This window comes from Zalophus californianus, chromosome 6 (assembly GCF_009762305.2).
Source record: "Zalophus californianus isolate mZalCal1 chromosome 6, mZalCal1.pri.v2, whole genome shotgun sequence".
NCBI lineage: Eukaryota > Metazoa > Chordata > Mammalia > Carnivora > Otariidae > Zalophus > Zalophus californianus.
The window spans coordinates 104,589,076-104,602,280 of record NC_045600.1 but is presented as its reverse complement, the minus strand read 5'-3'; the positions used below and the strand labels follow the sequence as shown (position 1 = coordinate 104,602,280).

Genomic DNA, 13,205 nt, shown 5'->3' with positions numbered 1-13,205 from the left:
CTTATCTCACTGGAAGTATCCCTGAATGTTTTGATAGTTAAAAAAAAAGAAAAAAAACTAACCTACTTTCAAAGGACAAAGATTTGCCATCACAGAATACTGGGAAAAAATACACGTTTTTTAAAAAGACTTCCAGTTCTAATCATGAAATCCAAATCTTACAAAAGAAGTTATAAGCAGATGTCTTATTAGAAAGAAGCAGAAAAAGCAAATTACAGTGCCATCAGTGAAAATTAGTCTAACTTTTATACTATATATATTTCATTTCTTTGCCTTCGAATATTACCTACTTATAAAATAATGAATATATTAAGCAAAGAAAAAGTTCTGTTTATTATAAAATCACTGCAACTATAAGAAAGAAGGCAAAAAAGGAGTTACTTAAAAACAGTCATTTGGCTCAGTTGTTAAGCATCTGCCTTCAGCTCAGGTCATGATCCCAGGGTCCTGGGATCGAGTCCTGCATCGGGCTCCCTGCTCAGTGGGAAGTCTGCTTCTCCCTCTCCCCTCCCCCTGCTTGTGTTCCCTCTCTCGCTGTCTCTCTCTGTCAAATAAATAAATTTTTAAAAATCTTAAAAAAAACAACCTATACAAAAAAACAAAATAAAACAATTTCATACTGAGTTTACAAAGCTGTAAGACTTCAAAGCCAATTTGCTTTACATTACTCTGATTCTTGAACTAAAGGATGCAAGGGATCTAGTGGAAAACACTCAAATTGCCTAGAAGTTGCCTCAGTGGCACACAAAGTTTCTGCCACAGGGCATTTCTCTAGAGAAAGCCCCATATGAGAGGATATTTACTGCTGTCTGATTAATTTTTGTTTTTGTTTTATGAATATTTTTGATGGAAGACACTACATTTTTCAGGTCATCCACTATCAGCTTATTTTTTGAGTGTACTGAATAATTAAAGGACCCATAAGAGAAGAAAAAACAAAGCAATATAAAATGGATGTCTTCACCAACATCTAATGCCACTGCTTCTGCCAGCCTGTTCAACTGGCAAGAGTAAGTTTTCTAGACAACTTGTTAGGGTGTTTGTAAGACAGTTATTACTGCCACACTCTTGAAGTCATTCTCTCAGACAATGAAGGTGAAAAGGTGGTGTCCTGGAAATAGAAGCTATAATAATATGAGAATTATGTTACAGTATTAGATTTGGAGTCCTCAACAATGTATATACTCAAAACTCTTCTCACGAATAGTCCTCAGTACTAAGACATAACCTTGGGTTTCTGACTAATCAAATTCCTGCTACTAGAGTTTACTGGACATTGGAGGGAAGAAATTTCCTAAGAAAAAGAGAAATTACTGGGGATGTGAATATCCCTATGTATTCAACCAAAGGACAGTAAAATAAAATATAAAAGAAACAATTTACCAGAGTACCACAGAAAAAGCAGGGGCCAGAGCCCTCCTGTTCACAGACAATGCGCCCACAGATCAGACAGTTATTGATTAGCTTGTGCTTCTGGCCCAGGCAATCACAAGGATGGCGACCAGGGATCAGGACTGCAAGCCTGTCCTGTCCCTCTTTTGTGTATAAACTGACAAACTTTGTCTTCTTCTTTAAGGAGTTGCTGTTCTCTTGTGCCTAATTATACAAAGATATCAGAAATAACATCAAATAATTAATGATAATGCAAACAATCAAGAAGAGAAAAACCTCAGTTTTGTTCAATGATGACTTATACACTACCTAGGAACCATGACAGAAGGAAAGGAGTGGGAGAAATACAAATTAAGGATTATCATCAAGGATCTGAAGAAAGGTTATATTATAGAAAAACTAGCTGATATGCCTTGCCTTTTCTGCTAGTAGCTTTCAGTCCTCTATTATACTGGTGGAAGGTAAATGTAGCAGTAAAAGCTATTTATGTGGCATATTTAAGCGTAGCTAAAGTGCAGATCATAAGAAACAAAAATGTCCCTAAAAGCAGATGATACTCACAGATTTGGAAATATGATCAATAAAATAAGAAAAATCAAGAAAGGGGTGCTTGGGTGGCTCAGGTGGTTAAGCATCCGACTTTTGATTTTGGCTTAGGTCATGATCTCAGAGTTGTGAGATCAAGCCCCAAGTCTGATCCACTCAAAGCTTAGCAGGGAGTCTGCTTGAGATTCTCTCTCTCCCCTTTCCCTCTGCCCCTCCCCCTACTTGTGCTCTAACTCTCTCTCTCTAAAATAAATAAATAAATCTTGGGGTGCCTGGGTGGCTCAGTCGTTAAGCGTCTGCCTTTGGCTCAGGTCATGATCCCAGGGTCCTGGGATCGAGCCCTGCATCGGGCTCCCTGTTCAGTGGGAAGCCTGCTTCTCCCTCTCCCACTACCCCCTGCTTGTGTTCCCTCTCTCACTGTCTCTATCTCTGTCAAATAAATAAATAAAATCTTTAAAAAATTTTTTAATTAATAAAATAAACAAATAAATCTTAAAAAATTTAAAAAAAAATAGCTCCATAAGAAAAAGATGACACAACAGAAAAATGGGCAAAAGATCTAAACAGGAACTTCATAAAAGAAAATATCCAACTGGTCACCAGACACCTGAAAAGGTGCTTAATGAACTTCGTTACTCATCAAGATAATGCAAAATAAAAGCCAAAATGCAATACCAACCAGAATGGCTAAATTGAAAAAGACAGAAAATACGGAGTGCTGGCAAGGATACAGGAAGAACAGTTAACGCTTTCATACACCGTTGGGGAGTATAAACTTGTATCTACTAAAGCTGAACATACGCATATCTTGTGACCCAGCATTTCAGTTCTTGGATATATACACAACAGAAATGTGCAAAAATGTTCACCAAATGTTCATTGTAGCACTGGAATGGAAAACAATCCAAATGTTCAACAGATTGATGTATTCACTTAATAGAATCCTCTGTAGCAATGAGAATGAAAAAATACAGCTATACAAAACAATATAGATAATTCTTATAAACCATGTTAATTCAAAGAAGCCAGACACTAAAGAGTACATACTATTTAGCTCCATTTACACAAAATTCATAAGCAGGCAAAGCTAACCTATGGTGTTAAAAGTCAGGAAGGTGTTTTCCCTTGGGAAGGATGTCATTTTGGGACAAAATGGGGGTCCTCTAGAGGAATGGTAATGTTTTTTTTCTGGCTATATAGGTATGGTCAGTTTGTGAAAATGAATCTGTTCACTTCTCTATATATATTATAAAATAAAAATTTTAAAAAGAGAACTATATTTATCAGCCTCTGTCTTAGTCCAATCAAGCTGCTATAATAAAATATCACAGACTGGGCAGCTTATAAACAATCAAAATTTATTTCTCACACTTCTAAAGGCTGGAAGTCTAAGATCAGAGTACCAGCATGGTTGGTGACCCTCTTCCAGGTCACAGGAATTTCTTCTAGATCACTATCTCATGACACAATAAGGCTAGGGAGCTCTGTGGGATCTCTTTTACAATACTAATCCCAGGGATGCCTGGATGGCTCAATTGGTTAAGCGTTTGCCTTTGGTTCAGGTCATGATCCCAGGGTCCTAGGATCGATTCATGGGCTCCTTGCTCAGCGGGGAACCTGCTTCTCGCTCTGCCTGTTGCTCCCCCTCCTTGTGCTCTCTCTCTCTGACAAATAAATTTTTAAAAATCTTAAAAAAAAACCAGAATACTAATCCCATTCATGAGGGCTCCACCTTCATGACCTAAGAACCTCCTAAAGGCCCCACTTCCTAATATAATCACACTAGCATTTAACATATAAATTTGGGTGGGGGGACAAACATTCAGACACTTAATTGTATAGATGCCTCTTGCTTTCCCTTTTCAGAGAAGAAAAATCTTTTTTTTTTTTTAAGATTTCACTTATTTGTCAGAGGAAGACAGAAAGAGCACAAGTAGGGGGGGCAGCAGGCAGAGGGAGAAGCAGGCTCTCTCTCTGCTCAGCAGAGAGCCCGATGCAGAACTCGATCCCAGGACCCTGGGATCATGACCTGAGCCAAAGGCAGACGCTTAACCAACTGAGCACCCAGGCGTCCCCAGAGAAGAAAAATCTTAAGAGTTCTAATGGTTGGGAAAATTACTACAAGGAAGAGAACAATTCTTTGCTAAGTATAAAGAGGTGACACGCCCTAATGTCCAAAGCCAAGAATTGAGATATAGAGATAATTTAAGTCGATTTAGGTAAAAATTAAAATCTAAAAAAGTGCTACAGATTTTATCTAATCTAGCAGGCTGCCATTTTTTCAAACTAGTCCATTATATCTTTGGGTATCAGTGATGGTGGTGAGGAGATTAAAATATCTAAACAGAAACTTGTATTTGACTCCCATTAAATTATCCAGTAACATTAAAATAAGGTATTTGAAGGCTGTGCTTTGAGGAGTTCTCATATACATAATGGGAAATGAGTATACATTGAGAAATACAGTAGAGAAGGGAAGAACCAGCAAGCAAGAAAATTCATAGCGTATCACCGCACTGCTTAAAACCATTCACTGGCTTCCCACTGTGCTGAGAATAAAAATCCAAGCTACTTATAACGCTCTAAAAAGCTTGAGATAAGGCCTCCAGGTGCTCTCCACCCTCATCTACATATCACTCTTCCCCTGTTCACTATGTGCCAGCCACACAGTCTTCTCATAGTTCCCAGAACACCTATCCCCATCTGCCCTTTGCACTTGTCATTCCCTCAGTCTGAACTGTTCCTAGCCCATCTCTTTATATACTGGTTCCTTCTCAGTGTTCAGTTCTTAGCTATAATTTCACTCCCTCAGAGAGGCTTTCCCTGAATACCCTATATAAACTAGCTTCCTTCCTACCAACTACTGCCTATCACACTGCCCTTTTTATTTTTTTCACAGCAGTTTTCACAATCTATAATTACTTTAAAAAAATTTGACTTTCTTTTCTATCTTTCCTTTCATTATTGTATTTTATGCTATTATTTAATGATTATTTTACTTATTTATCTTTAAAGATTTATTTATCTGACAGAGAGAGAGAAAGAGTACGTGTGCGAGAGCACACATACACACGAGCTGGGAGAGGGGCAGAGGGAGAGAAATTCAAGCAGATTCAGTGTTGAGCACAGAGCCCAACATGGGGCTCAATCTCACAACCCTGAGATCATGACTTGAGATGAAACCAAGAGTCAGAGGCTCCACCGACTAAGCCACCCAAGTGCCCTCATGATTATTCTTAAAAAAATGAAATAAGGCTTTAAAAATTTTATCCATTATTTGGGGCACCTGGCTGGCTCAGTCAGTGGAGCATGCAACTCTTGGTCTTGGGGTCATGAGTTCAAGCCCCACGTTGGGCATGGAGCTTACTTAAAAGAAAAAAAAATGTTATCCATGATTTGATCACTCTGACCAGAAAATATACTCTTTATGCTCCCACTATAGTTTTACCTTATTAAGATTCTATACACTTGCAGTCACCACTTATAAAATATACATTCACACATATCTATGCAATACATCTTCTACTTTAAAAACAAGTAATTTTACTGATAAGAGTAATACAAAAATTACTCAAAATAATGTTCAGATTGATTACAAACCTAAATGTGAAAACTGTAACTTTTAAACTATTAGAGAAAAATTTAGGGGAATATATTTTTCACTTTGGGATGGGAAAAATGCCTTAAGACTTAAGTAAGCCATAAAAAACATAAAACAGGGCGCCTGGGTGGCTCAGTTGGTTAAGCGACTGCCTTCGGCTCAGGTCATGATCCTGAAGTCCTGGGATCGAGTCCCGCATCGGGCTCCCTGCTCAGCAGGGAGTCTGCTTCTCCCTCTGACCCTCTTCCTTCTCGTGCTTTCTATCTCTCATTCTCTCTCTCTCTCAAATAAATAAATAAAATCTTTAAAAAAAAAATAAAACAAAGAAAAAGATCAATACATATAACTACATTAAAATTAAAAATTCCTGTGAGTCAAAAGATAACACAAAGGAAAAACAGACTAGTAGAAATCTACAACATACATAATAAAAAAATCACACAGGGGTGCCTGGGTGGCTCAGTCATTGGGCGTCTGCCCTCAGCTCAGGTCATGATCCTAGGGTCCCGGGATCAAGCCTCGCAATGGGCTCCCGGCTCAGCGGGAACCTGCTTCTCCCTCTCCCACTCCCCCTGCTTGTGTTCCCTCTCTCGCTGTGTCTCTGTCAAATAAATAAATAAAATCTTCAAAAAAAAAAATCACACACAGACTACATAAAGAACTCCTATAAATCAATTTGAACAAGACTATCAACTCAGTAGGAAAGCAGGTGAAGAATATGAATAAGTAGCTCATAATAATCCAAAAGTCCAAAAAATTGGAAACCAAAAATAAATCAACAAACTCTCCAAAATGACACACCCTCAATTTAGAATTCATGTGTATGCAAAGTAAAATTAAGTACCATTTCTTATACTTAAAATAGGCAAAAATTGCAGTGCCTGGCTACGTCAGTAAAGAATGTGACCCTTGATCTCAGGGTTGTAAGTTCAAATCCCACACTGGGTGTAGAGAGGACTTAAAAAAAAATTAAAATAAAAATAAGAATATTTTTAAAAAGGGCAAAACTTTAAAGGCTTCACAATATTATGTATTGGCAAAGAAGGAGAAAACGGAAATTGCTACCTGGATGGAAGGAGGATAAAATTGGCACAACTACTTTAGAAATTAATTTAGTAGTTTCGATAAAAGAAAAATTAACAAAGCCTATAACCCAGCAATTCTAATAACAGGTAAATACAACCTAGAGAAACTCTCAAATGTACCTGGAGGAAATATGTACAAGAATGTCCACTGCAGTATTCACAACAGCAAACTATTACAAACAAGATAAAAGTGCATTTATGAATTAATGGAGAAATTAAATCAATGGAATATTATATAGGAGTTAAGAGAAACAAACCAAATCTATGTGTCACCATGGATAGCTCTCAAAAGGGCCTGCAAAATGACAGTATGCTATTTGTCTACATTTTAAAAAATCACACAAAACTATACTATATATTAATGTACTCCTATATGTGAAAAAATAGACTATTAAGATTCATACCAAATTCATGATAGTAATCATCTGCAGGGTGGGAGGAAACAGAAGTGTGTATTAGTTTCTCAACCTAAGCATTACTGATGCTTTTTTGTTAAAACAGGAGGCTCTCCTGTGTTAAGCAGGATGTTTAGGAGCATCCTTGGCTTCTACTCACTAGATGCCAGTAGCACCCTTTTGCCCCATGTTGTGACAGTCAAAATGTTTCCAGACATATTCCCTGGGGGGCAAAATCAAGAACCAGTGGGTAGAGAGAACAAAGAGAACTTCTACGTTCTTTGTAAGGTTCCTTTTATTTTATGTAATCTCTACACCCAATATGGGACTCAAACTCATGACCACGAGATTAAGAGTCACATGTTCTACTGACTGAGCCAGCCAGGTGCTCCCTCGTTTATTTTATTTTAAAAAAGAATACAGGGGCGCCTGGGTGGCTCAGTCGTTAGGCATCTGCCTTCGGCTCAGGTCATGATCCCAGGGTCCTGGGATCAAACCCCGCGTCGGGCTCCCTGCTCACTGGGAGGCCTGCTTCTCCCTCTCCCACTCCCCCTGCTTGTGTTCCCTTTCTCGCTGTGTCTCTGTCAAATAAATAAAATCTTTAAAAAAATAATAATAAATAAATTAATAAACAATAAAAAAGAATATAAAAAGTGAAGAAAATACAAAAAAATGTTAAGAATTATCAATTGTGGGTGGTAAGTACATGGGTCTTTATTATATTAGTCATTATTCTGGGGTTTTTTTTCCATCTAAAAAAGTCTATTTGTGAGCTACCATATGATCCAGCAATCCCACTTCTGAGTATACATCCAAAAGGATTGAAAGTAGGGTCCTGAACAGATAATTGCATATCATGTTCAGAGCAGCACTATTCACAACAGCCAAAAAGTGAAAGCAACTCAAATGTACATTGAGGGATGAATGGATAAACAAAATGTGGTGTATACATAAAATGAAATATTATTTAGCCTGAAAAAAGAAGGAAATTCTGCCATATACTCTAACAGAAATGAGCCTTGAGAGCACTATGCTATGTGAAATAACCCAGGCACAAAGAGACAAATACTGTTTGATTCCACTTAGATGTAAAACAGTCAAATTCATAGAAACAGAAAGTAGAATGGTGGTTGACAGGGATTGGGAGGAGGAGAAAATGGGGAGCTATTTAATGGATACAGAGTTTTAGTTTTGCAAGATGAAAATGTTCTGGAGATCTACCGCATCAACAATATGAAAGTACTTTCAATACTACTAACCTGTACATTTAAAAATGGTTAAGATGGTAAAAAAAAACCTACCAATTGTACATCTTAAGTATGTGCAATTATATATGTATGTCAATTACACCTCAATAAAGCTGTTTTTTTAAAAAAGACTATTCTTGTTCATTGTAAAAATAAAAAATAGAAAATACAAGAGTATAAAGAAGAAAAATTAAAACACTTATTGTCATATTACCTGAAGAAACACCAGTTTTAACATTTTCCTTATAGCATTCCTAGGTTTGTATGTGTATGTGTGTGAAAGTACGTTTGTGTGTACACAGAATAAGTAATTTTTAAACACAAAAAAAATCAAACAAACATATTTTATTCATGCATTTTTCACTCAATATTTTATGAGTGTTTTCCCAAATTATATATTTTAGAGAACAATTTTATTAGTTGCATATGGTATTCTATCAAATGAGGGAACCGTAATTTTTTTTTATTAAAGATTTTATTTATTTTTTGACTGAGAGAGGGAACACAAGCAGGGGGAGTGGGAGAGGGAGAAGCAGGCTTCCCACTGAGCAGGGAGGCTGATGCTGGGCTTGATCCCAGGTCCCTGGGATCATGACCTGAGCCGAAGGCAGACGCTTAACAACTGAACCACCCGGTGCCCGAGGGAACCATAATTAATTTTATCTTTCTCTTACTGTTAAACAGGTCAATTCAAATTTTCAAGTTTGTCTGCATGCATTTCTTTTTTTTTTTAAGATTTATTTATTTATTTTAGAGAGGGAGAGAGCGCTGTGGGGAGGGGCTGAGGGAGAGGGAGAGAGAGAGTCCCAAACTGACTCTCTGCTAACTGTGGAGCCTGACATGGGGCTCAATCTCATAACCCTGGGATCATGACCTGAGCGGAAACCAGGAGTTTTGGCTTAACCAACTGAGTCACTCAGGCACCCCTTTGCATGCATTTCTGATTACTTTCTTACATTAGATTTTTGAGTCACTTTCTCTCCAAAAAATTCATGCATTTGTTGAAAAATTGCCACTCTAGACCAATTTGTACACTTTGCTCTCTGAAATGTATCAGTCACCTCCCCTTTTTCATAGAACTAGAAAAAGACTCATTCTATAAGCACTCACCTTGGCCAAATCAAAAGGTGTTTTGACCTCCCTGGTTGTGTCAGGTTCAGTAAATGCAGGAACTTCCTGTCTATTTCTTCCTTTCCGCCTACTCCTCTTTAGCTGGTCTCCGGATCTCTGCCCATCTAACATTTCTTTAAAGAAAAAAAAAATTATATACATATATATGTACATAGATTAATAATAGCAGGATTCATTGGTGAACTAATAGCTAATAAAGAGAAGATGACGCTTAATATTTAGAGTGAAGATATGAAGTCAGGCAGCTTTTTACATTAGCTTTTTCTCTCAAACCAGAATTATATTTAAGCCATAATTTTCAAGATAGTAGATGATAAAGACTACTGGCTAGGATTAAAATGGTAAATTAAAATCTAATATTTTAGATTGTATAATAATAATGACTTAGGTTATTTAGTTTGGTGTTTATCTTTTGTATCTTCTAATTAAATAGTTACTTCTAAATGCTATTCATACTAGAATTGGTCAACATTTACTTTTATCCAGGTATATATATAACTGAAAAGTGTTTTTTTTAATCCATGGATAAATTTTTCAAACTATTCTGAAACCACATTTGTATCTGCAAACAAGCATTTTTGCGGTATTTTCAAAGTTCAAAAAGTCTGAACTAAAACAATATTCTTTACAATTTGAGTACAACTGAACTAAAAATACGTATACATTTGATTCTGCTTAAGTTAGCTGTGAGGAAATAGCAGTGAGAGAAAATATCAGGTCCTATAAACTGGCCCATTTACCAATATTTCAACTTCAATTATGTTAACTTACCATCTTTTTTGAAGGACTGTTGCAGAGCATCAGAACTCAATTCCTGATCACTCTTTTGCCATTTCATTATAAGCTCCTCTATGAATTGACCTTTTTTGTCCTCATTTCCCTGAAGGAGGTCAGTAACATATTCTCGTATCTCTTCAGCACTCTCAATTGACAAAACATACCTCAGGAAGCAAAAATATAAGTTGTTGAAACAAGACCTGCTTACACTATGTCTTTCAACAATTACAACAGAAATCAAGGTAGTACAAACCATTCGTTAATCCACTCAAGTGGATCGTGCCAAATTCTATGCTAGATGCTAGGGATATAAGTTCGATTGGGAGAAAAATCCTGACCTCAAGTAGTCCATAATCTAACCTTCACATAATCTTGTTAGAAGATTAGAATTAATGTTTTGAAGATAGGGCTTTGGAGCTGTCCTTAACATAGGAATACTTTCTCTAACTACGTAACTGCAGTCATTATATTTTCCTAGGAATACAAATGACTCAATCTTTATACTACAAAACCTAAAATTTCTTTTTTGCTAAAAATATGAGTATATAAGACAGTCTAACCAGTTATTGATTTAATATTCTCAAAAATTATAATTAGGGCAGTTGGCTGGCTTAGTCCGTAGAGCATTTGACTCTTGATCTTGGGGTTGAGATCAAGCTCCACATTGGGTGTAGAGATTACCTCAAAAAAAATCTTTAAAAAAAAAAATTACAAATAAAGATTAGCATCACATTAGAATAAGCAGATCTATTTTAAGGAAATGTTATAAAGGGTTCCTAGAAGTGAAATGAGCTAATAGTTCAAGTCAGTATAACTTTTCTAAAAATGGACAGGCCCATATATTTAAAGTGCCTTAAAAATAATCCAGTAATTCCATTTACAGGACTCTACAGGAAATTTTATGCAAAATGTTAACTGCATCACTATTTGAATTAATGAAAAACTAGAAGCTATTTAAAACATCCATTGATGGGAAGGACTAATGAATTCAAGTTTTCGGACTTTACAAAATGTGATATGCCACTACTAAAAGTGAAATTTATGAATAATTATTATTGACCTGAAAAAAATGCTTTCATATAATGGTAAGTGAAATAACAGGATAGAATGTAGAGTATATGAGAGCAATAACAATTGCTAAAAGAAATGTGTATATCCATACACTTATGTGTAGAAAAAAGGCCAGAAGGTTATATACTAAAATGATTACCACTGAGTGGTATGATTAAAGACAGTTTATTTTATTTTTTCCTCTAAGATGAATATGTTTTGAAAATAAATTATAATACGCATAGGAAAAACCCTAAGAGACAAACAGTGATTACCTCTGGGTTGTGGTATTATGGTAATTTTAGTTTCTTCCTCTTTTTCTGATTTTTTTAGATTTCTACAGTGATTGTTATATCAAAGAAAGAAAGAATTGAAAAAATAACTTGTAAATAAACTTATCAGACCATGAAAGCATTATAAGATCTGAATAGACTGTAATTCAGACACACTGGTATTGGATACAAGAAAAATTATAATAATGCTACATTCCTTTAAATTAAAACAAAATCATGTGATTGTACGATCACTAGGTTTTTTTCCTAACGGGGTGGTACATTTGCAGAGTTATGATCTATAGGTGAATAAACCTGTGCCTTTGGGCCTCATTAAGAGCATCTTTTAATCCATCATAGATTAAAAAGACACAACTATATTTCAGGACTTTTACAGTTTAATCAACTTGATCCCCAAACTTAGCAGCCCCCATCAAAAGATTAATTGCTACCAAGTTCTCACAGAAGGAACTGCAAGGAATCTCAGGGGATCATTTAACTGTGGAGTATTCAAACCACTAGGGAAGTATTTAAAGAGTTCCGGAAACATTTGAATAAATGTTATTTTAACTATTTAACAAAGGATAATAAGGAACAGCATACATCCAAATGTGTTATATGCAAAATCTTATCAAAATAGGGTCATCCAGAACATGAGCTAAGGCAGATTATAGAACAAAGTTTATTTTGCTAATCCTGGGTACACATCTTAATGTTCCATAAATTTATCACTGATTTGGAAGGTAGTAGTTCTGTGCTGTTTGTAAAAATTCAGGCCGCTCATGCCAAATTTTTCAAGTTATCACACTTCCATATTACTAATTTTCAATTAAATACCAGGCAAAGCAGGGCGCCTGGGTGGCTCAGTTGTTAAGCATCTGCCTTTGGCTCAGGTCATGATCCCAGTGTCCTGGGATCGAGCCCCGCATCGGGCTCCCTACTCCACGGGAAACCTGCTTCTCCCTCTCCCACTCCCACTGCTTGTGTTCCCTCTCTCGCTATGTCTCTCTCTGTCAAATAAATTAATTAATTAATTAAAAAAAATACCAGGCAAAGCACAGCAAATTTACACAAAAATGCTTTGATCATGGCATCATAGCCTGTTGAGCAATAACTAGTAAAAACCTAAGTCAAATGAGTTCAAATAGCATTATATTATAGGTAGCTTCAGTGTTTTTTTCAGTTTTGAACAATTTTGTAGAGCTTATATTTATGAGTAAAAAAAATGCAAGCAGGTATTTATCCATACTTAGTTCTTCAACTATAAAACTTAAATTTCTGATCACCGTTCTTTAAAGGGTGTGGGTACTGAGACTGAAAAGACTGCATCTAACCATACTGCATTGTTGATCCATCAAAAGTAGCCTCAATCTTTGTGGGTTTTTTGGGTTTTTTTTTTTTTAACTGAGTGACTTTTTGTCTGTTTGGTATATTTACAAAGTATCATTATCTCGGGGCGCCTGGGTGGCTCAGATGGTTAACCATCTGCCTTCGGCTCAGGTCATGATCCCAGGGTCCTGCGATCGAGTCCCGCATCAGGCTCCCTGCTCAGAAGGGGGCCTGCTTCTTCCTCTCCCTCTGCTGCTCCCCCTTGTTGTACTCTTTCACTCTCTCTGTCAAATAAATAAATAAAATCTTTAAAAAAAAAAAAGTATCATTATCTCATTTGACAGCATTCCACTGCTTTAAAAAAATGTCTGAAAACTACT

The 13,205-nt window shown here is 36.3% G+C and overlaps 1 protein-coding gene across 2 annotated transcripts in view; it reads right to left on the bottom strand.

Moving 5' to 3' along the window:
• TRIP4 (thyroid hormone receptor interactor 4) overlaps positions 1-13,205 on the bottom strand; it is an 84,881-nt gene that overhangs the window by 46,361 nt on the left and 25,315 nt on the right. For both annotated transcript variants that reach the window (XM_027569951.1, XM_027569950.1), the window contains 3 exons: positions 10,169-10,338; positions 9,377-9,510; positions 1,384-1,596 (listed from right to left, as the gene is read on the bottom strand). In XM_027569951.1, coding sequence (XP_027425752.1) covers positions 1,384-1,596; positions 9,377-9,510; positions 10,169-10,338 — 517 coding nt within the window. The remainder of the gene's footprint in view (positions 1-1,383; positions 1,597-9,376; positions 9,511-10,168; positions 10,339-13,205) is intronic.